The sequence below is a fragment of the Nerophis lumbriciformis genome, linkage group LG34, assembly GCF_033978685.3.
Source record: "Nerophis lumbriciformis linkage group LG34, RoL_Nlum_v2.1, whole genome shotgun sequence".
Classification (NCBI taxonomy): domain Eukaryota; kingdom Metazoa; phylum Chordata; class Actinopteri; order Syngnathiformes; family Syngnathidae; genus Nerophis; species Nerophis lumbriciformis.
The window spans coordinates 10,404,399-10,429,792 of NC_084581.2; the positions used below are offsets into that span (position 1 = coordinate 10,404,399).

At 39.5% G+C, this 25,394-nt stretch overlaps 2 protein-coding genes across 5 annotated transcripts in view; both read left to right on the plus strand.

Moving 5' to 3' along the window:
- ubxn2a (UBX domain protein 2A) overlaps nt 1-24,852 on the plus strand; it is a 28,081-nt gene extending 3,229 nt beyond the window's left edge. Inside the window, exons 4-7 of one of the 3 annotated variants that reach the window (XM_061929436.1) lie at nt 315-424; nt 494-631; nt 4,334-4,495; nt 24,391-24,852. In XM_061929436.1, coding sequence (XP_061785420.1) covers nt 315-424; nt 494-631; nt 4,334-4,495; nt 24,391-24,550 — 570 coding nt within the window. In that variant the 3' untranslated portion in view covers nt 24,551-24,852. Of the gene's footprint in view, nt 1-314; nt 425-493; nt 632-4,333; nt 4,496-13,415; nt 13,811-22,343; nt 22,713-24,390 lie in introns of those variants that run through there. The other 2 variants (XM_061929437.1, XM_061929435.1) reach the window with 2 other exon arrangements.
- Nucleotides 24,853-25,203: 351 nt separating this feature from the next.
- mfsd2b (MFSD2 lysolipid transporter B, sphingolipid) overlaps nt 25,204-25,394 on the plus strand; it is a 61,463-nt gene continuing 61,272 nt past the window's right edge. Inside the window, exon 1 of one of the 2 annotated variants that reach the window (XM_061929428.1) lies at nt 25,204-25,338. The gene's annotated coding sequence lies outside the window, so the exon portion shown is untranslated. The remainder of the gene's footprint in view (nt 25,339-25,394) is intronic. The other variant, XM_061929427.1, reaches the window with a different exon arrangement.

A 25,394-nucleotide genomic window follows, 5' to 3' on the forward strand; every position in this document is an offset into this window, starting at 1 on the left:
CTGGATTGAATTTACCTATGTTGGATTTATTTCTGCAGCACTCCTTTTCCCCCTGCAGATAGCGCCATCAAACCACTTTGTGTATAAGTTTTCAATGTAAAAAAAAAAAAAAAGTAATAAAAACACTTTTATTTTTAATTAAAAAAAAAATCCCTTTAAAGCAGATAAAATAAGTCTGTGAACAGGCAGTGATCTACTGTATTGTATGTATACAATATTAAAACGCAAGATAAATAAGCGGTAGGAAATGGATGGATAAATAAGTTAATTTCCTTATATGGTGTTATAATGTTGTTCCTTATGTCAAACATCAGGTTGAGATGGTGGTGCGCCTGTGGAAGGACGGCTTCACTGTCAACGACCAGGAGTTCCGCAGCTACTCGGTACCTGAAAACCAGCAGTTCCTGGACGCCATCAAAAGGGGGTCAGTTTCAGTTTAGTCAATTTCATAAGGATGAGCAGCGGCCACATGAAATAAACGATCATGCTTCAGGGAGCTCCCGGCAGAGTGGGAGAGTCGGGCTGAGGAAGAGGAGCTGGAGGTCAATGTGGAGGACCTGACAGAAGAAGCCTATGTTCCCAAAAAGAAAGTTTTCCACCCTTTCAGTGGGAGAGGATACCGGCTTGGAAGGTGAGGGACGATGCACTCTTTATATCAGTGGTGTCCAAACGTTTGACTTTGAGGCCGCATGTAAAGTAAATTGTGTGTGTGTGTGTGTGTGTGTGTGTGTGTGTGTGTGTGTGTGTGTGTGTGTGTGTGTGTGTGTGTGTGTGTGTGTGTGTGTGTGTGTGTGCGCGTGCGTGCGCGTGCGCGCGTGTGCGCGTGCGCGTGTGCGCGTGTGCGTGTGTATTAAGAAACATACATATTTATACAGGTAAAAGCCAGTAAATTAGAATATTTTGAAAAACTTGATTTATTTCAGTAATTTCAATCAAAAGGTGTAACTTGTACATTATATTTATTCATTGCACACAGACTGATGCATTCAAATGTTTATTTCATTTAATTTTGATGATTTGAAGTGGCAACAAATGAAAATCCAAAATTCCGTGTGTCACAAAATTAGAATATTACTTAAGGCTAATACAAAAAAGGGATTTTTAGAAAGGTTGGCCAACTGAAAAGTATGAAAATGAAAAATATGAGCATGTACAATACTCAATACTTGGTTGGAGCTCCTTTTGCCTCAATTACTGCGTTAATGCGGCGTGGCATGGAGTCGATGAGTTTCTGGCACTGCTCAGGTGTTATGAGAGCCCAGGTTGCTCTGATAGTGGCCTTCAACTCTTCTGCGTTTTTGGGTCTGGCATTCTGCATCTTCCTTTTCACAATACCCCACAGATTTTCTATGGGGCTAAGGTCAGGGGAGTTGGCGGGCCAATTTAGAACAGAAATACCATGGTCCGTAAACCAGGCACGGGTAGATTTTGCGCTGTGTGCAGGCGCCAAGTCCTGTTGGAACTTGAAATCTCCATCTCCATAGAGCAGGTCAGCAGCAGGAAGCATGAAGTGCTCTAAAACTTGCTGGTAGATGGCTGCGTTGACCCTGGATCTCAGGAAACAGAGTGGACCGACACCAGCAGATGACATGGCACCCCAAACCATCACTGATGGTGGAAACTTTACACTAGACTTCAGGCAACGTGGATCCTGTGCCTCTCCTGTCTTCCTCCAGACTCTGGGACCGCGATTTCCAAAGGAAATGCAAAATTTGCATGGTTGGGTGATGGTTTGGGGTGCCATGTCATCTGCTGGTGTCGGTCCACTCTGTTTCCTGAGATCCAGGGTCAACGCAGCCGTCTACCAGCAGGTTTTAGAGCACTTCATGCTTCCTGCTGCTGACCTGCTCTATGGAGATGGAGATTTCAAGTTCCAACAGGACTTGGCGCCTGCACACAGCGCAAAATCTACCCGTGCCTGGTTTACGGACCATGGTATTTCTGTTCTAAATTGGCCCGCCAACTCCCCTGACCTTAGCCCCATAGAAAATCTGTGGGGTATTGTGAAAAGGAAGATGCAGAATGCCAGACCCAAAAACGCAGAAGAGTTGAAGGCCACTATCAGAGCAACCTGGGCTCTCATAACACCTGAGCAGTGCCAGAAACTCATCGACTCCATGCCACGCCGCATTAACGCAGTAATTGAGGCAAAAGGAGCTCCAACCAAGTATTGAGTATTGTACATGCTCATATTTTTCATTTTCATACTTTTCAGTTGGCCAACATTTCTAAAAATCCCTTTTTTGTATTAGCCTTAAGTAATATTCTAATTTTGTGACACACGGAATTTTGGATTTTCATTTGTTGCCACTTCAAATCATCAAAATTAAATGAAATAAACATTTGAATGCATCAGTCTGTGTGCAATGAATAAATATAATGTACAAGTTACACCTTTTGAATGCAATTACTGAAATAAATCAAGTTTTTCAAAATATTCTAATTTACTGGCTTTTACCTGTATATGTGTTTATATATATTTTATTATTATTATTATATATATATTTTTTTCAAATAACTAAATTAAGATTTCTGCTTGAAAATAATACTTCTGTAAACAAAAATGCAGTATTGTACATTGTATTCAAATAAATATCTAACATTGCGATTAAAAAAAATGCAGACTTAAAGCTTTTGTCTTGAAAAAATACTTCTGTAAATAAAAATGTAATATTGCACATTGTCTGTAAATAACTTAACTCCAATACATGAATAAAGATACCAATAATAATAGAAATAAAAATCAATCAGATTCAGATCAATGAAGTGCAAACCTAAAACTTCCGTGTGTACTGATGTTAAAAACAATGTACACTTCACATGTAATATAGCACCAGCTTGATGATTAAATGCGCTATAATTCCACAAGAGTTTTGCAGCAGCACACACGCGTACCAGGATGTGCAGAGCGACTGCTTTAGTTATTGCTCTGTGGATTGTGCTCCTTTCTTATCATACTGTACATGGTATCTTGTGTAAACTGCTTCTTAGGTGGAGTTTGTGGTTGTTGCGGTCTTGTTCCCCTCGTAAACAGTTGCATTTCCTCCACTCGGCTCAAAGCTGTTTTAAGTGCTGGAATAAGTTTGTTGTGCTACTGCCTTTTTTGAAGAAACTTTGCAGCGTGCAGTGACAGTCACTTGTTGCACACTTGTTGCCGCAAATCTAAAGCACTGGCAACATTTTTCTTTTCTTTCGAACAAACGTCTTGCTCTTGTTAACATGAGCATTAGCCATGTTTTGCTCGGCTAGTGGATCTCCGCTAAGGGAGTAATGGGGCGGGCCAGGGCTACGGAAGCTCATTAGGTCAAAAAAATATGCCAAAGCAAGAGGAGAAAAACATCGATTTAAACAAAAAAATTGTCTGCAACAAAAACTCAAATTTATCGATATCGATATTTCGCCCTGGCCTTATTTATTACATTATCAGGAAATTATCAGAGACACTTAAGTTTACAATTATTTAAGCAAGCTATAGCTAACAGACTGAACAACTACCCCCTGACGACACTACAATATGAAGTATAAATGATGAAACATTGAATATTAAGTATGTGAGGGCTCGATTTCTACCTAGTTTACTTCTGTGACAACTTCCCTTAAAAATTTGTAATGAATCAGAAATATCAAGCACCTAAAATGCACCAAACATGGCAAAGTGTGGAGAGAGTGTTTTGCATATTACAAATCATGCATTGTAGTCTATTTATATGGGTGTAATTTAAAATTATGAACGGTGCATGAATGTATTTTATAATGTACATAAAGTTGAATGAGCAGGAGGTGTGATATGTGTGACCATGTGTTGACTTTCTCTGTTGGTTGTAGTTTGTCGGAAAGGTTGTTTGGATTTGGTCTTATAAAATATTGCTGTGCTCTGTACACTTTAATATAAAATTAATGTTCATTCACATAATTACCTACGTTGTCCATAAGATGGTGGCAAAATTGTGGCAAGTAAAATGTAATTTATTAAAAATTAAACTGTAGACACATAGTGGGCCATACGTCTTATTTAGCTGAAGACACTGGCGGCCCATAGCTTGGACACGAATGCTTTATATAATAATAAACTGGGATGTTGCTTTGAAAGTTAAGTCATTATTAATCTTGTATCATTGTCAATTTCCCTGCACGCCACTAGGTGTCAGTGTACATTCGAGTTTGTTAAGCGCTGCAGAAAAGCAGGTCATCACCCTGGCAAGATGAGAGCTGCAAAAAAGCATTGTTTTTATTTTTTACCTCAGCTGTCATGAATTTAAAAAACAGACACAATGCTGATGTTTGTAATTCTAAGGCATTCTTAATCTCTCGTTTCTGCTCGTACCACCGACAGCGTAGCCCCCAGAGTCGTGGCCAGGTCGCCATCTGTGCACGAGGATGGAGAATCTCCTCCTATTCCCATGGTAACGCTGGACCACGCCCTCCCCGTGACCTCGCTGCAGATCTGGTTGGCCGATGGCAGGAGATTGGTGCAGAGGTTCAACCTATCACATCGGTGCGTATCTCTAAATAAACATAACATCATTAATCTGCACATTTGGCATCAGCGAACAATGCAAAGCACAACTCCCTTGTCCTCACTTAATCTCTAGCACTGCTCTGCAGTTGAAAAGATGACAAAAAGATTTCTGTTTGTTCTAGTTTGGAACTCAAGGGGGGTTGTGTTTAAGGATTACATAACACTAGTCTGGTGGAGCTGAAGGCATGTTGTGTTCCCCGGCCGCAGTGAGTGCTGCAGAGAACATAATCTGAGATGTAGCAGTGGTGTGGAGCTATCAAATCCCAGGAGAGGGTATTGTGGAACCCCATTGCAGCTTTTATATAATAGGGTTAGGAGCTCAAGGACGGAGAGCACTGTCGAAGCCCTCCAACCTTCTGCTCGCCTCAGTGGGAGCAGGAGATCGCCAAGTGTATGCCAGGTAGTCATGAATAATGGAGCCCCTTACTCGTGTGGCACAAGCAGCCCTCAAACCTCCATGCTACAACACAATACATTTGTCCCTATAGGAATTAATGCAAGTATAAATACTGTATTTATACTACCGGACTATTGAGCGCACCGGGATATAAGCAGTTTCCACTAAATTTTAGAAGATAAAAACATTTTTCCATATATTAGCTTTACCAGACTATAAGCTGCACATATATATACATTGTGAAATGAGTTCTTCTCACAGACATATTTTGTTAATGTTTATTTACATACCTTAATTGTTTCCAAACAGTGTCTGTAAGTAACACGGCAGTAAAACAGCTGTTCAAACAAAACGGACATCATAGTCATGGACCCACAAGCTACGGAAGCTTGCTCTCCAATCAGCTAAACAGACTCAATAATGCCACGGTGACGTTTTGGTGAACTTACTGAGGAAGAGGAACTTGTGAAACTAAAACAATATAAAAATAATGCCATTGTAAGTTAATAATACTAACACAGACAGTTGGGAACGTGTCAGCATACTAGCTAATGCTAACTACGCTAGCTTCATTACATTACGATAGCACATACAAATATGCATGAAAACACTCCTACAGTCATCAAACATGGGACGGTTTAGTAAATAAGAATTGTTTTAGTTAAACTGTGAAACTTACAAACGTTGCTAGTAGTGATAAATGAAGAATTATTTAGAGCGGTTACGCTATGGACGCTTATTTCAAGTTTAAGGCATTAAAACGGGAAGTACATTTTTCACCCGCAGCACCTGCATTGTGCAAACTCATCCAAAAGATGCCGCCATAGCACAAACAACACACCATTTTAGTCCTCTGCTTGGTTTTAATGCAAACTATTGAACACGAAGCATTATGAGCATTAACGGAAAAACCCCCCATAAAATAGCCGCTCAGTTTTATAAGCCACAGTGTCCAAAAGCTAGGAAAAAAGTAGCGGCTTTTAGTCCGGAATTTATGGTAATCAGTTCCAGGGTCCCCATCATAAATGATCAAACGCACAGGGATTTATTCAAGTGATATTCCTAAGCTTAAAATACGTTTGTTGTGCAAATCAAAAACAACAAATGGGGACCTCCATCTAATTTTTTACGATGTAAGTAGAAAAAGAAGTCCACCGCCAAATCGCCAATGCACTGTAACTCAAGGAATTTTTGACGTTGCGATCGCACCGATTCCCACAAATTCAACCAATCTTGCAAATTATGCGTAGCCTAGCAACTTTCTCCAATGCCTGCAACTTCCCCATACATTTTGGCCATTCAGCGTCATTTTCGCCAAACAGTTCTTTTTCTGAGTGATGCTCAAATGTGCACATCAAATGTCTAATTCAAATCTAACATGTTTGTTTCTAGACAAATCAGGAACAACATATAACAATATATCCATCCATCCATCCATTTTCCATCGATTGTCCCTTTCGGGGTCGCGGGGGGTGCTGTAGCCTATCTCAGCTGCATTCGGGTGGAAGGCGGGGTACACCCTGGACAAGTCACCACCTTGTAACAATATATAGACTATTTATTGTTCAAACTGCACAATTGTTGTCCTCCAGCGAAGGGCTGGGCGATATGGCCTTTTATTAATATCTCCATATTTTTAGGCCATGTCACGATACACGATATATATCTCGATATTTTGCCTTAGCCTTGAATTAACAATTGATGCATTTAATCACACCAGTATGATGATTCTATGTGTCTACATTAAAACATTCTTGTTCATACTGCATTAATACATGCTAATTTTAAACTTTCATGCAGAGAGGGAAATCACAACTAAGTCAATTTACCAAAACTGTGTTTATTAAGCAGTGGCACAAACATTCGTGTAATTTCCAAAACAGAAAGTGCAAGATTGTCGGAGACATTTTAAAACAAGCTATTAGTGCACTTTTGTGAATGATGTCACCAAGATGACATATCAAAACAACACTAAATTAAAGTGCACTTTTTGTACAGAACGCCACTACAATAGTTTAAAACAAAATGCACTTTTGTGCATGATGTCACACAAGATATGTCAAAAACTTTAAAATAAAAATTAGCTACATAATAAGAAATCAAATAGTGTATGTCCTTCGCTATGTGGTAGGTTACTGCGGACGTTATCTCCTTCTGTTGTTGACTATTTTTTTCATACGGTGTTGATCTGAAAATGGAAGACGCCAGGCTCAATTGGGTCAGTACATTTTGTTGGAGATGTTGACATGCGGAGTTTGAAGCACTCTTCATTCTCTAGCGGGTGACTTTTCAAGTCATGCTACAAATTAGTAGTGCAGCTACTTTTTGTAGCAACGCTTTTGCCGCATACTTGACATATTACGGTTGTCTGTTCAACATCTTACCGCTTGAAGCCAAGCCACCGCCAGACGATGGATCCTGTGCTGTTTTTCTTTTGAATGAATTATTCTTCCTCCATTTGTTACCAGATTCGCACCTTCTTTCTCTCGTATTACCTCTCGTATTACCACTCGCACCGCTCCGCTTGCACCACAGCTAACGTTACCCATGCTGCTACCTCTCTGCTCTGCGAGGGCGTATGGCGTTGCAGGCGCGACAGTATGTGACGTACTGTATGTAGGAAGGTGCGTTTGTTTTATGTCTCTGTGAGAAGCAGCGACAACAAAGAGTGAGAAACGCCTGTAGTGTAATGCCCGCAGCTAAAAGCAACTGCGTGAGAACGTATACTCGAATACTCACGATATAGTCATTTTCTATTGAGACAAACCCGCGATATATCGAGTATATTCGATATATCGCCCAGCCCTACTCCAGCGTAGCTCAGACTTACTTCCGGTTCCCATCTACAGTGCTTAGCCCTCTGGGTAAGGTATTATAATATGAACACGATGAAGCAGCGACTTGTCCAGGGTGTACCCTGACTTCCTCCCGACTGCAGCTAGGATAGGCTTCAGGCCCCCCACGACCCTGAGAGGGACAAGCGGTAGAAAATGGATGGATGGATGTTGAAGTGTGATGATAATCTCTCATCTCTCATTTACTAACAAAAATTTGCGCTATCGATCGCTCTGAACAGTTCACAGATGCTCTTAATGTACGAGAATAAATGTGTTGGAACTAGGGCTGTCAAACGATTAAAATATTTAATCGTGATTGATCACATTTTGTACAAAGTTAACTCAAATTAATCATGATTAATTGCAGATAGATTTAATTTTTCATCATTAAGTAGGTTTGTATATTGTTTGGATTTTATCGATACGATACCCTTATCGATATTCTTTATCGATACTGGTATTCATCGGTACTCTTATCGGTACTATATGTAATTAATGTAAATAAAGATGTTAAAAAATGCATTTTTATTAAAAATGTTATTGGCACAAAGGTTATTTAACATTATGTAACATTTCAGGGAAGTCTTATCAACACCTGTTTTTAAAGTCTTGAACAAGTCAAATATGTTTGCAGTGCAAGGTGCAATGTAGTTATGTCATCATCTTGTAAAGACACCACACAGATCCATCACTGGTTTTATTCATTACAATTACACTCAGCTGGAATTTTTTTTTATGTAGGCAGAGCACAGACCTTTTACATGGTACTGTATATCATATCATATTAAACAATCAATACAGTTAGCATATCAGCTGGGTTTGCAGTTAATCAAAGTGTGTTTGATTCCACGCAAACGCGGCACGATGGAGTGACGTCATATGGCGACCAGAGACCGGTCAGCGGATGGTATATTGCTTCCGAGCAACTTTATGGATTCTTATATTACTTAAATGTTTTACTTTTTAAACTTTTTATTTTTTATTTTTGTGACTTTCCGCATTTAGATTCTGTTTTTAGCAAACATGATTCCATTCGCAATTCCAATGACGCGTAAATCTATGATTCTGTTTACTTCCGTGTAGTGTGTAACTGGAAGTGGGGCTCCAATTGGCTGTTCCGCTGTGTCTTTTTTTATGTTTTGCAGCATCACCTGAATGAATGTGACAGCATGTGTGTCATTATTACGACGGTCAGCTGGATAAATAAAGTACAGTGATGATAGCAGTATCATTAGTCCAGAATTTTAATGGTCCGCTTCGATCGACCCAATTAGAAACCGGTACCTAAAAATACCGGTATTCTGTATACATCCTTTATTAATAAGTGTGTAATAGACAGATCATTTCAAGTGTTTAAAACTATTACTGGAAAATGTGTTTGCTTTAATGACATGTTTGTTAAACATCATGCCTTTTAAACATCTCAACATAAAATGGACCAAAACACATTATGCATGACAATAAAGAAATGACTTGCAGTGCAGTGGTGTATTATGGACGAGATTTGTTGAAAGAGCACTTGCTTTTAGAGGAGAGGACCTACACTTCCGTGTTTAGATACCAGTTTCGTGTGTTAACACAAATTGTGCATTGTTACGATCATGGTTTGATTGTCAAAGATGTGATATTTCTACCTGAATAAATGCTTCTGGTATACTGAACATTACGTGTTGTACAAGTTAATGGTATTATTGCCACACAACAATGTCTTAAGCGTGTCTATTTATTAATAAAGTGTAATTTCCAGCCTGTGAAACTTTCTGTAATGGAGGACTATCAACTAGAACATGTTATGAAATAGTTAACACAATATTTCAGCCTGCCAGAAAATATGCCCCCTATATTCCTCAACCGATGTACTAGCATTTATTTAGTTCAGTTCAGCTTCAGTTTATTTCGAACATGCATACAATACAATTACAATGTGATGCATCACATATTTCTAGTTCTTCTATTACAGCATGTCCGAAAAGGAGTAGGAAGATAAAAATATAATAATATATTTATTTAGGTAAAAATGTCAAAATGACATTACAAAACATCTTTGACAATCAAAGCATGATCGCAATGTAAGACATTTTTCATTTTGTTAGTGTAGTTAAACTGCATGTAAAGTTTAGCGCTTTTTTTTTGTCTGTGATTGTTTTGAGAAAAGGTGTCTTGACTGACAGATTAAAAAAAAAGTGCCTCTTGACTTGCTGCCTACTTTGTTTCATTTCTACTGAGCTTACAATTGTACTTAACCAGTTACAGTAACGATCTACATTTTATGTTATCAATGAACTTAACTATAATCTAAACCAGTGGTTCTTAACCTTGTTGGAGGTACCGAACCCCACCAGTTTCATATGCGCCTTCACCGAACCCTTCTTTAATGAAATATACATTTTTTTATTTTTTTTTCAAATTCAAGACAAAGTTATGTTTTTTTACTGGTGCACAAAATGAACCGTGCATGAACATCACCTTGTTCAAAGAACAACACAAACACAGTGCATGAACTCACAACAAATTACACACCTGCAAATCAGATGGAAAATTAGAGGGAAAATTGTTTGGGGGTATCCATAATACGCCGATAGGGAGAAGTTTTTATTTACACGATGAGTTGGGTGTGTATAGACCTCCGCGGCGGAGGCTCCGCCGAACCCCTGAGGCCGACTCACAGAATCCTTAGGGTTCGATCGAACCCAGGTTAAGAACCACTGATCTAAACACAGAAGTGAAGCTCCACCTCTCTGAATGCAAGCGTGCACACACTTTTTGCCCCAAAATGACATATTACGAAGAAGAACGACTTGCCATGACTTTTGACCTGGGCTTCCCATAATGTACCTTTTTTTTGTCCATTTATACTTGCTATTTTTGCCCCGCTTGTGGCTCATTATTATTTGAACGCAGCTAAATTTTCCCACACTATGAAATTGCCAGAGGGTCATCAGAAAGGGCGCGTGCGTGTTAATCGCGTGTTCAAAAAAATTTGCGTCGTTAAAGGAAGTTATAGTTTACGCGTTGCCCTAGTTCAGGGGTCGGCAACCCGCGGCTCTAGAGCCGCATGCGGCTCTTTAGCGCCGCCCTAGTGGCTCTGGAGCTTTTTCAAAAATGTATGAAAAATTGTTTTAATATGGTTTCCGTAGAAGGTCAAACACGACGCAAACCTCCCTAATTGTTATAAAGCACACTGTTTATATTAAACATGCCTCACTGATTCGAGTATTTGGCGAGCGCCGTTTTGTCCTACTAATTTTGGCGGTCCTTGAACTCACCGTAGTTTGTATATAACTATATATATAACTTTCTCCGACTTTCTAGGACGTATTTTATGCCACTTCTTTTTCTGTCTCATTTTGTCCACCAAACTTTTAACGTTGTGCATGAATGCACAAAGGTGAGTTTTGTTGATGTTATTGACTTGTGTGGAGTGCTAATCAGACATATTTGGTCACTGCATGACTGCAAGCTAATCGATGCTAACATGCTATTTAGGCTAGCTATATGTACATATTGCATCATTATGCCTTGTTTGTAGGTATATTTGAGGTCATTTAGTTTCCTTTAAGTCATCTTAATTCAATTTATATCTCATGACACACTATCTGTATGTAATATGGCTTTTAATTTTTTGCGGCTCCAGACAGATTTGTTTTTGTATTTTTGGTCCAATATGGCTCTTTCAGCATTTTGTGTTGCCGACCCCTGCCCTAGTTGGAACATAAATGTTCAAGATGGACAAATACTTTTCAAGCGTAAAACCTACACAGAGAATGTCTGCAACTAGTGGACAATAAGAAAGCGTTTAGTGGTGTTTTTTTAATGCAATTATAATAAATTTTTACTATTATTTGTCATCCATCCATCCATTTTCTACCACTTGTCCCTTTGGGGTCACGGGGGGTGCTAGAGCCTATCCCAGCTGCACTCGGGCAGAAAGCGGGATACACCCTGGACAAGTCGCCACCTCATTGCAAATGTATCAAAACAGTACATTAATTTGACAATGAGATCAGACAGTATTTTGTTGAAATCATGTGCTTTTTGAGGTTAAGGTTACAAGGAACACTTCAAACATTGATAGCAAAATCATCAAACCACAATTTGATTGAATGCTACCAAAATACAAAAAAGCCTCTACAGGCATCACAACTTTCTGAAAAAGCTGCTGCAAATTCAGGCATTTTAGGCTGCTACAATACCAAAAAAAAAAGTCTAGCGAAATCCTGGAGGGACTTAGAAGTGATCGCACAGCCAGCTAATTAACGTTAGCACTAGAGATGTCCGATAATATCGGCCTGCCGATAAATGCGTTAAAATGTAATATCGGAAATTATCGGTATCGTTTCTTTTATTATCGGTATCGTTTTCTTTTCTTTTTTTTTTCTAATTTTTTTAAATTATTAAATCAACATAAAAAACACAAGATACACTTACAATTAGTGCACCAACCCAAAACACCTCCCTCTCCCATTCACACTCATTCACACAAAAGGGTTGTTTCTTTCTGTTATTAATATTCTGGTTCCTACATTATATATCAATATATATCAATACAGTCTGCAAGGGATACAGTCCGTAAGCACACATGATTGTGCGTGCTGCTGGTCCACTAATAGTACTAACCTTTAACAGTTAATTTTACTAATTTTCATTAATTACTAGTTTCTATGTAACTGTTTATATATTGTTTTACTTTCTTTTTTATTCGAGAAAATGTTTTTAATTTATTTCTTATTTTATTAAAAAAAATTTAAAAGTACCTTATCTTCACCATACCTGGTTGTCCAAATTAGGCATAATAATGTGTTAATTCCACGATTGCATATATCGGTTGATATCGGTATCGGTTGATATCGGTATCGGTAATTAAAGAGTTTGACAATTATCGGATATCGGCAAAAAGCCATTATCGGACATCCCTAGTTAGCACTGAACCCAAGTCTCTGTCAAAACTTTTTCCAGAAAACTGGAAGTATTGTGGGGGCCACTTTGTTTATTAAACACGCTAAAACCAATCCAGTGTAGGACAAAATACGCAAAGCAATATGATTCTCTTCTCGTAACATTACAATTTATGACATAATTATCCAGATATGCAAATAACGCGGGCAGCACGGTGGAAGAGGGGTTAGTGCATCTGCCTCACAATACGAAGGTCCTGAGTAGTCTTGGGTTCAATCCCGGGCTCGGGATCTTTCTGTGTGGAGTTTGCATGTTCTCCCCGTGACTGCGTGGGTTCCCTCCGGGTACTCCGGCTTCCTCCCACTTCCAAAGACATGCACCTGGGGATAGGTTGATTGGCAACACTAAATTGGCCCTAGTGTGTGAGTGTGAGTGTGAATGTTGTCTGTCTATCTGCGTTGGCCCTGCGATGAGGTGGCGACTTGTCCAGGGTGTACACCGCCTTCCGCCCGATTGTAGCTGAGATAGGCTCCAGCGCCCCCCGCGACCCCAAAAGGGAATAAGCGGTAGAAAATGGATGGATGGATGGATGGATGGATGGATGCAAATAACGCTTAAGTGCTTTCTCTGGTGAGGCACTTTGAATGAAGCTTTGCTGCAGGTTTTCCCTCAACATTTCGGTCAATTTCTGAATTGTGCGACGTTTGAATTTGTAGCGTCCATGCGGCAACATTTCCGACCTACTTTCCTCCGTCTCCCCCGCCAGGATTGTCGACGTTCAAGACTTTGTGGCGCGCTGCCAGAGGAACTGCCCGCCTTTCGTCCTGACCACATCGCTTCCCTTGCGGGAGCTGAAAAACAAAGAGCTGAGCCTCCACGAGGCGGATCTGTCAAATGCTGTCATCGTCCAGAGGCCTCTGGACACACAGGCGCCCTTTGGACACTCGGGACTAGCACCTTAAATCCTCTGATTCCCTTGTGACCTTTCACCTGTTCATCTATCTTTCATTGTCATTTGTTAATGTGGACTTCTTGTGGGATTATTAACAATCCTGTTTATATCTGGTGTTAAAGATCACATAACACGCTAATATTGCTTTCATACTTATAAACCTATTTATGTATATAAAGTCATAAAGTTCACCTTGTCTTTGGAGCTTATGTAAGGTGCAAACTCTTTTTTTCTCGATTATACAGCATGAATCCGTCTGCAAGTGCTCTCATCCAATCAGAAGCTTGATCAGATTTTAAAAAACTTATAAAAAAAACAACGTATACTTGCTCTCAGCTCATCGCTAAATGCTCCTCTTGTCTTTGGAGGTCTCCCATGAGCAGACAGACAGCAGCATATATTACTGACGGACCACAAATTTAAAATATATAGAACTGGATTGTTTATCACACTTCTCTCCTCTTCATTCATGTTGTACCGGTATATTTCTTGTGAGACAAGTGAATGTGAGTGTGAATGTTGTCTGTCTATCTGTGTTGGCCCTGTGATGAGGTGGCGACTTGTCTAGGGTGTACCCCGCCTTCCGCCCGAATGCAGCTGAGATAGGCTCCAGCACCCCCCGCGATCCTGAAAGGGACAAACGGTAGAAAACGGATGGATGGAAGTGCTATTAAATTAAACAAATGAAAAGCCCCAAAGGCATGATTTCACACCAGGTGTAAACGGGATTGTGTCCAGCCCATCAAACGGGTCAAAGGCGCTTGTTGCTGATTGCTTAGGGTCCGGTCCCCTCCGGAGGATATTTTTTCTGCCAGACAAAAACCCCTCAATTTGGCACCCGATGCAGATGGTAATCAAATCATCCTGGTGTCCATCTGCTTGTTCATAACACTTGTAAACCCCTCCCCTCCTCATCCTGCACACAAACAAACATATAAAGCCGTACCAAAAAATGCACGTTAAAGTCTTCCCAAACTGTGATTCATATTTTACTGCACTTTTGAAAGCCAGTATGCTGCTTGTTTTCCATTGAATCTTCATGTTGCCTTCATGTATCATATTATCTGCTTCGCTTTCTTTACGTCCAACATGGAGTTCAAAACTAAACTCACAATACAGGAAATGGAATATGAACAGTATTTGTGTTTAAGTTACTTCCTGGTTAGACCGTGACTGTGAAAATATGTTGTTTTTGCACCTTTGTTTATATCTGCACTGAAATGCATGAAGTTCTTCTTTGTCTTTAGCGCCACTAAAAAAGTTAGGCGTTTGCGTTAAACGTTGAGTTGACGACGCTAGAATTCTGGCTCGCTCATTTGGAGGGCCCAGGTTTAAACCTCAAGCGGAACGGAAGCAAAGCATGCTTTTGAAAGTAATTCATCAATAACAAAGTATAAAGAGCAGATTGCCTTCTTCATTAGTGTTGACTTTTGACATTTACATGTGAATTTTCATCTTTCTAAAAGAAAATCACAAAGACATTTTTTTTGTTTGACTCTGCTCTTATTTTATTCTTTACCCTAAACATGGCATTTTGACACTGTGTGTGTATAAAGGAGATAAGTAAAACTTCACCTGCCATTTACAGGCCTTTTATAGGTAATGCTGAAATGAATGTGATGTGCAGTGTAACATGTTTTTTAAGTTTAACATCAATAATGCAATAATTAACAGTATTGTTTATATTTTTGACAATTTTCATAGCTGAATCTGACTTGTTGCTCAAACAATTCTAAGATAACCCCTAGTTCTTATTGTACCCCCAAAAAAGTTAATACTTTACAAAGCAATCAGTACGTTCTATTTCTGGTTCTATGGTTATAATAATGCTTTCCATTGTCATCGCAAAAACCGTTAAAAAGAAGTTAAATAAAAGGCAAAAAAGGGAAATTATTTCTTTAGAGGCTGACTTAATTGAGGTTTCACAAGGATTGCTGGCATCATTCACACTGATCAATATTTCATAAATTCAGTTATTACAAATATGGTGCTGCCTGTTACGCCTTCACATATACATGCATTTTAATACGACTGTCTGTGCTTGTAGTATGTTGTTACAACGCTGTACACTACACCAGTGGTTCTTAACCATTGTTGGGCCATGAGCATCCCCTGGAAGGCTGCCAAAAGATATCAGTTTCTCAGCTGTGGTCCGTATGGGCAGCAGCGGTACTCAGTTGTAATACACTTTTCTAACATTTGTGGTTGTAATGACAATAATGGGCGGTATAGCTCGGTTGGGAGAGTGGCCGTGCCAGCAACTTGAGGGTTGCAGGTTCGATCCCCGCTTCCGCCATCCTAGTCACTGCCGTTGTGTCCTTGGGCAAGACACTTTACCCACCTGCTCCCAGTGCTACCCACACTGGTTTAAATGTAACTTATATATTGGGTTTCACTATGTAAAGCGCTTTATAAATATAATTCACTTCACAATATTAAACAGAAGAAGTCTGGAGCTTAAAGTCACAGAGACGTTTCCTATGGGCCAAAAAATTACTAAAGTGGTGAAGCTGTATTTTCATTTGTACTTTAATTTTATTGACAGTTTATTTTACAAACATTATTTTGTATTATTAATTTAGTTAGAATATATTTTAGCACTTCGTAATATTGTAAATTTATTATCATCAATTTTCATTATTCTCTTCATTTTTAGTATATTTTATTTGTATTCATTATTTTGATCAGCCCGACGTAAGCCTTGATAATAGTATTTGTGATTAACACATGCTTTCATGTTATTTGACAGGGTTTATCTTGTTAAACTGTAAGTTGGTTAGTTATGTAATTATTGAATACCATTAAAATAAAGAGTAAGATTACTCATTCAGTGTTAAAGGGGAACTGCACTTTAAAAAAATATATTGCCTATCATTCAAAATCCTTATGAACACATGTTTTTATTTTTCTTAATGCATTTTGAAGTAGTAAATAAATGCGATCAAAAGTTTGCTTACAATGGAGCCTGTGGGAGTCGCTCTATTCTGCCTATAAAGCCCTTAAACATCCAAACACCTCCATTAAGGTTTTATATACATGATGTATGTATATATGTAATGTAGTAACAGGCATATGTATAATATTTAATATTTATGTATTTGGCTCAGTTTATGCATACGCAGCGCATTCATTTAAAAAAACGCATCACAGTCACTTTTTTAAATGTTTATTTTTTTAACAACATCACTGATTATTATTCACTGCAGGCATGAGAGCCAACAAACAATACAACATCCCTTACTGTGCAATGTCTGCGGTCATTAGAATGTTGATTGATAGAATCTTGATATATTTCCGTTTAGATGAACAATGACTCAAAATGCTCGCGAAGAAAAGGGGGATTGAACCAAGCTCTTTTTGTGTCGTTCTCGCCATTACCGGGTCTAAATTGGCTGTCAAAGTGTACCAATTTATCGGATTACGTCATCATACTGCTACAATCAAGGTTAGAGTCATGATTTATGATCTAGAATAAACTTTTAGGAGCATTGAGGAAATGAAGCAGCTCACCAGTCGATGTCAACATAGTCGCACAAGCTAGTGATCTTGACGCCGCTATTAATAGTTTGTCTGCGTTAGCGCTTATAATAATATCACTAAGACTTGGTCAATATTTAAGTCACAAAATGTAAATGAAGTATTGTTGCCCTTTTTGAATGGTTGTTTATTGGGTTTTATGGGCGCAATAGAGAACATCCCATTGACTCCATTGTAAGCGGACTTTTATTTACCTTTATGAGATGGAATGAATACAAAAAAAAAATACATGCGTCGTCTTGTCTTGCATAATGATTGTGAACAATAGGCAAAATTCTATAAAAAAAAAAAAAGTCCAGTTCCTCTTTAATATTTGAGTGGGCCACAGGCCCCTGTGTAATGGAAAAGTTGAGCCCGAGGTCAAAATGGTTAACTCCTGCATTACACTATATAACTCCACTTCTTAACACATCTCATATGGTCTGCCAGAGAATAAAAAGACGTTGCAGAATGGATCAGTGTTGCCAACTTAGAAATTTTGCTATATTTGAGTAATCTGTACTGTAACCGTAGCGTAGGAAAACACTGATGATGGTTTGAACGCCACGGTTTGTTTAACTTTCCCCATACATTCCAGCATTAGTTGGTATTAATATGCCTCCCAGGTGTTGTGAGACGCACGTCGCACGCTGACGAGGAAGCCGTCAGGTTCAGGAGCTGACGATTACCACGCCGGTTGCATGCACACATCTGTGCTGTCTTTACACATTTAATGGGGCCTGGAATAGAAGAGGATAAGACAGTGTGAATGGAAGGAGTGGATTATTGTCAAGCTGTCTTTGCTCTAAAAGCATTGGAGCAGCCGTCTTTACTGAGAGTGGAGGTGAGGGAAAGTTCCTGCTTTATTCCTCGTCTTTGAAAGAGGCGTCTTGTGTGTATCTTATCACGTGTGAGAGGATCGTACACGAACGCTTCCTCCTCTCTCCCGTCTCCTCTCGTTTCCCTTGGCCTCTGGGGAAAAAAAAGGCAAGCGCCATTATCCGTCTTCAATATTTAAAGCGACCAGAGGAGCGTGCGCACAAGCGCCAGAAGACGGCCTGAAGACGGCCTGAAGACAGGATTAGCGTAGGATCAGGATAGTCAAGGTCAGGGCAGCAGCATCTTGAACATCCTAATTCCCCACGAAGCCTCGTCTTTCATGCCGCACGTTGCAGAATTTTTTTACCTGAATTTGTGAAGCTGTGCATCACTGGGGTTGTGAGGGGGTCGAGCTGAAGAGGAGAGCGAGCACATTTCCTTTGTGCTACATATTTAATAAGGCTAAGCATGCGGGGAATTACTCTGCCTTTAACTCTCACATTTCCTTTCAAAATGACCCTTTCACTCGCCTTTTCATTTTGCACATTCCCCTTCACGCATTATGGGAAACATACCTACACTAATGCAGCTCATATGCCGGCGCTCCCCTTTTTTCATAGTCACTGACGTGGTTTTGGATGAAGGGGCTGACTGACCGGCTGCCGTTCGTGCTCGGAATATTGCTGCGATGTCCCTGTGACTTGTTTGTCGTCACGCTTGAAGAAGAGGCTTCCTGTGTACAACGGGAAGAAAGAGCCGAAAAAGTCCTGGTGTAAAAATAGCAGCATTGTATGCTGTTTTTTTCATCCGTAGGCAGTTGTGACTGAAGCACCTTTCTCACAGAATTCATGAAAAACTGGAGCATCAGAGCTTTTATACAGAACCTTGTGAAATACAACGTGTGTTCCTGTCCAATATAAGTATTGTGGATGATGTGCAAAATAAAAAAATAAAGTTTTCTTTCAAGAAGAAATACTTTTTGCAATATTTAAAAAGATCCACTGAAGAGGATTTTTTCAAGCTCTGTTCACTCTCATTTTAAAATAACTAATTAGGGATGGTTGATATGGTTGAAAATTCTTAAAACTTTGCACTGGTTCCATGTTCATTTTAGAATTGATTTAAAATTTTGCTGTTTGGTTTTAAAGCTTTGCACGGACTGGCACCTCATTATATCTCGGACCTCATCCAAATTTACACTCCTGCGTGCGCTCTGAGGTCCGAGAGCCAGCTCCAGCTCGTGGTGCCCAAGATGAGACTTAAAACCAGGGGTGACAGGGCCTTCTCTGTGGTCGGCCCTAAGCTCTGGAACACTCTGCCCCTCCATGTTCCAACTGCTCCCACAGTGGAGCGTTTTAAGTCACTTTTATTCTCTGGCTTTTAACACTACGTGAGTTGTGTGGTCCTCTGTGTTTTTACATTTTTAATTCTATTTATTGTTTTATTTGGTTTTACCCTTTAAAATCATTTTTAATCATATACATCCATCCATTTCTACCGCTTGTCCCTTTTGGGGTCGCGGGGGGTGCTGGAGCCAATCTCAGCTGCAATCGGGCGGAAGGCGGGGTACACCCTGGACAAGTCGCGACCTCATTACAGTGCCAACAGATAGACAGACAACATTCACACTCACATTCACACACTAGGGACCATTTAGTGTTGCCAATCAACCTATCCCCAGGTGCATGTTTTTGGAGGTGGGAGGAACGCAGTCACAGGGGAGAACATGCAAACTCCACACAGAAAGATCCCGTGCCCGGGATTGAACGCAGGACCTTCGTATTGTGAGGCACATTCACTAACCCTTATTCCACCGTGCTGTCCCATTTTTAATCATATTAATTTTTATATTGTTTTTATATTGTTTTTATATTTATTTATTTTGTTTTCATTCAGTCATTGCTGGAGCTAAAGATAGTATATGAATCTTGTTTTTAATATTTTTGTGCAGCACTTTGGAAACATTTTAGTTGTTTAAATGTGCTATATAAATACAATGGGTTGGATTGGATTGAAAATGTATATTATGATATACTGTATACTTAGCCTTTTGGGATAACAGTCTGTACCGGTATATCACAATATATTATTTGATGTATAAATGATAATCGAAACATTTCAAAACGGGTCACAAAGGATCCTAATTTAGCTGTTGACGTATGTAATAACATATTATCACTACTATGTTAGATCCACTAAGGACTGTTCTTTCACAATATTATGTCACTCGACATCCATTGCTTTCGGTCTCCCCTAGAGGGGGGGGGTTACCCACATATGCGGTTTCTCATAGTCATTCACATCGACGTCCCTTATGTGGGCTCTGTACCGAGGATGTCGTTGTGGCTTGTACAGCCCTTTGAGACTTTTGTGATTCAGGGCTATATAAATAAACATTGATTGATTGATTGATATTGCGTCATTTTTAGATGTATTTTTTTTCTCAAAATGTATTAATCCAGCAGGGACACTGATACATCATTGAGAACTTCTTGAATTTGGTCTTGAAGTTGAGCAACTCAAACATAACGTCGGAACAACATGCTTTTTGACGATGTTTAATCAATGTTGGGTTCTGATGTTGGTTTGACCATTGAATTTTGGTCATTTCACAACCAACAATGTGGAGCCAACATTAGACAACAATGTTTTCTCAATTGGAAATGTGTGATGCATTACATTGTATCGTATGCATGTTTGAAATAAACTGGAACTGAACTGAACTGAACAATTTACAAACACAACTATTGTACAACGTTGTTTCAAAGTCAGTTTTAAAGGACCTGTATGTATAATCAACGCATCAATGTCTTGTGTTTGCTGGGAATCTATACTTGCCAGTTTACTGTTAACATCTGGTTACTTTTTGTTGTAATGTGATTACATCTAAACTTCTGTTCTTTTTGTTATTCTGTTGTTTCAATTCTTAACATTAGTTTTGGGTGATACTATAAATTTGGGTATAAATCCAATTACAATAAATTACAGAGGCAGTAATGGTCGTATCAATGCTGATATTGATACTTCAAATTGATCATTGAAGATGAACATTTTTGATCACAAAAACACAGGATGGTAATGTAACAACCATCAATAAATACTTAAAATATTACCTACTATTGGCTCTGATTTAAATCCTTAGTTTATTGTCCTTTGTCCGATGTGTCCAGGAACTTACTTCCTGAGTTTGTAAACAATAACTAAAAAGACAAAAGATTTTTTTAATGATAAAAAATATTGCTCTAACTAAATTGGTATCGACCATATACTGACTGATATTTTACTTTGTATCGTTACCGTTGATATTCGTATCGATCCGTCTACTTTTGTTTACAAAAAGAGCTATAGCTTGAGTTTAACGGTTAGCATATCCTCCTATGATGTGTAGAGTAGCATATTTAGCTATTCCTCATCCGCCAGTGATAATGTGACTTGTAAGAAAATTACATTATTTGCCGCCATGGAGGCGAGGATTACTGACCTAGAAGTGGCTTTACTGCACTTTGGAGGCATGTTAGAATGCTACAGTACGTTGAAGACGCCTTTGTTTGCTTGTCACAGCTAAAAGGTTTCGTATACATGCATTGTCACGATACAACAATAGTATTCAAAGCTTATTGTCGTACAAATTTCTATCATTTACATCGTCTATATCGTGCAACCCTATAACTAATCTACATTTTCAGTGTCATTCGGGGTACAGTGGTAAAGCAACTAAACGGCGGGGCGAGAGAAACGGTGGACAGTCCATTTATTATGGGATACTCAGTTCCAGGTGACAACAGGAATTCAAAGTCCAACTGATACATTCCAAAAAAATGAACACTCACGCACTGAGGATCTTGTCTCTGACAGTCACACTTAAGCATCCTGCCATGGAAACACAAGGAATGTCAGAGTTTAGCGTTATTAACACTATCAGATGAATACAGATCCTAGTAGGACTGAATCTATTGTCACCATTGACTTTGCATCTTGTTTTCTATTAATTTGCTTTAGGATAAGCTCCCATTTCCACGACCCTGAACAATGTAAGCAGTATGGGAAATGTAGAAATAGATACCGGTAATTGGCTTGGTTGAAAACTTCGCTTTGGAGACCATTAAGTCATCCAACCATCAAGTTTATGCAGTATAGTGCTTGTCCTCATTAGAGTTATGGGTAAGATGCAGCCTATACTATCAGTCTTCAGGCGAGACACAGAGTGCACCATATGGACAAGTCTCAGAGTAACCTAACTTGCATGTTTTTGGAATGTAGAAGGAAGCCAGAAAACACAAAGACGTGCAGGCGGAGATTCTAACTCTCAATCATCTGACCGCGGCGGCCGGTTTCTAAACCACTAAAAGGTACTATTTATCAACTTCACCTTTACCCCACTCTACTTTGTATTTGATATCTGTTCAGATCAATTGGGTTCTTGCCAAAGCCCAATGGCAGTAACTTCAGAATGAATCCATCAAACCATCTGAGGAACAAGCCAAGCGTCGTCGAACAAGATCAGTTCCTGTGTCAACACTGTCTGCTCGTTTCATTTCCTTGTGAAAACCTGTAGAGGATAAATGGGAGTGGAAGCGATCGCAAAGGAGCTCATATACGAAAGCGTCCTTTGTTTGAACTCCTTTGACTTTCCTTCAAAGGTCAGCGTGAAGAACTGAAAAACTGTTACTTTTAAGTCCAGAGCATTATTTGGCTCTTTAAATGTCTGAATTGGATTGGCCATATACAACTTTTTGATGTTTATGCAAAGATACTAATAATAAGAACCTGATGATGCACTATGGGAAATATGTGTCATGTTTTTTCTCACAGGCACACACCTTTAGTAGGAAGCCCAGTTTGAGTGACATGCCAGACTTCATTGCTAGCATTCCCCCTGCTGCTTAATTACCATTGAGCAGGAATGTTTGAAGGGATCGTTGTGGAAGGGACGCATCAATGCCGGAATGCCAAATACACCTTGGGTGGCGTCGCACTAGGCATTTTTAGAATATCTTCATGACGATTATTCATTGTTATTTTTGTCAAAGGGGAAAATGATCATCAGGTCATGAGCCATCATGGCCTGATGAAACTAACAAGTTAAAGTTAAAGTACCAATGATTGTCACACACACACACGATGTGTGGCGAAATTATTCTCTGCATTTGACCCATCACCCTTGATGTCCCCCTGGGAGGTGAGGGGAGCAGTGGGCAGCAGCGGTGGCCGCGCCCGGGAATTATTTTGGTGATTTAACCCCCAATTCCAACCTTTGATGCTGAATGACTCGGCCGAGGTCTGAACTCACAACCTACCGATCCCATTTGCGGCACACAGCTAATTTTTTTATTGGCCCTCAGCGCATTCTAAAGACAAAATAAACCTTTCCCAGATTACACTAAAAGCTAAAAAATGCACCTGGCCCAAATCCTCCCAAAAATGGCACCTGAAAACCAAAATGGTGTATGACCTGTTTTTTTTTAAACTGAATGGGGCCTTTGATTATCGTGAAGTGAAGTGAATTCTGTTAATATAGCACATTTCTCTAGTGACTTAAAGCGCTTTACGTACTGAAACCCAAGATCTAAGTTACATTCACACCAGTGTGGGTTGCACTGGGAGCGGGTGGGTAAAGTGTCTTGCCCAAGGCCACAACGGCAATGACTCGGATGGCGGAAGCAGGGATCGAACCGGGAACCACTTTACCAACCGAGCCACGCCGCCCGATTATTTCTGTGTATGCGCTCAGTAAGAACATGTGTACAAATGTATTGCAAGATGTGTAAGTTTTTTAGTTTGCTAAAGTCCTTAAAAAGTTTTAGGTTGTACAATAATATAAGTAACAATAAGCAATTAAACATCTCAAAGGGATTAGGTTAGACATTATACTAATTTGCTGTGTTAGCTGTAACAAAAATCTAAAATGTGGATGCTTTGTTCAGATAATTTAGCATATGACGATTCACCTATATTTTAGTGTCTTTAATGTACAAAATGCATAAACATGGCCCTCGCATACTTCAATTTATCTCTATGCGGCCCTCGCAGGAAAAAGTTTGGACCCCCGTGCAGTCAGAGACACAGGTCATCAGCCTTTTTGGTTTTTGGGTCCCATTTTTGGGAGGAATTGAGCTCGTTGCATTTTTTTCTTAGTTTTTGTGTGTAATTTTCTAATCCGGGATGAGTTTATTTTGTTTTTATAATGTGTCGCGGGCCAATGAAAAGGGAGCTGGGGGTGGCACTACTTAAAACAATCATAGAAGACCAATGGGAAGTGAGGCAAGCAAAACATCTGTAAGATAAATAAAAATAGAACCGAAAACCACAGCTACAACTGTAAAAACCTGCACGTGTCCCATTTGTGCTGAGCTGGGATTTTTATTTGGTCTGGTTTGCTGTCATTGTTTTTATATTCTTTTTGGACTAAACGCCTGTATCAGAGTTATTTTATCCTATTCTTAATCTATTCCAGGCAACACGGTGGAACAATGGTTAGCGCTCATGCCTCAAGGCCTCGATTCCTGGGATCGGAGTCTTCTTGTGTGGAGTTTACATGTTCTCCCCGTGACTGCGTGGGTTCTTTGGCTTCTTCCGACTTCCAAAGACATGCACCTGGGGATAGGCTAATTTGAAACACAAAATCGGCCCTGGTGTTTGTATGTGAGTGTGAATGTTTGTCTATCTGTGTTGGCCCTGCGATGAGGTGGCGACCTGTCCAGGGTGTAGCCTGCCTTCCGCCCGAGTGCAGCTGGGATATACTCCTGTTCCCCGGGATGGTAGAAAATGGATGGATGGATATAATGTATTCTTGTTAACCCGTGCTATCGTTCTTGTGGTACTCATTGGGCTAAATCTAGGACCTCAGGCACTACATTGTATGTGTGTGCTGGTAATGTATGGCAATAAAGTTAATTGAATGATTGAAAATGCATAAAAAGATATGATACAATAAAATATGTGTCTCACAACATTTTATTTAAATTATTTCATAGTTTCTAAATATGATGAAAACAATACAATTGCAGCAGACTGAGAAGTGTTTGTAATATTTTGATGTACCACAGCCTACATATCGTTTAATGGTTTAATTGTTTAATGAATACAATTATAATTTAAAAAAAAAAGCTCAATGTACAACTAATATTGTGATTTCAGCCAAGCCAGAGTGCACCTAACTGGAAATACATGCTTTATGGAATAATATGTGAAAACAATGTCATTCTGTTGTGTCCTCAGTCTGTGCACGGCGCTTGCAGTACAGAGCAACGGCCACATGGGGGCGAAGGTGGAAGGAACCCCTCATGGTCTCCGCAGTCTCCTCCACATCCTCACCCTGCTGCTGCTCACACTCTGCTGCTGGACTCCGACCGACCAACTCATCCCTACTCCACCTCGTCTTATTTTTAACCTCCAACACGGGGTAAGATTACATATTTTTCTTGTACCTCATAATTTGCTTTGTTCATAAATGTGTGT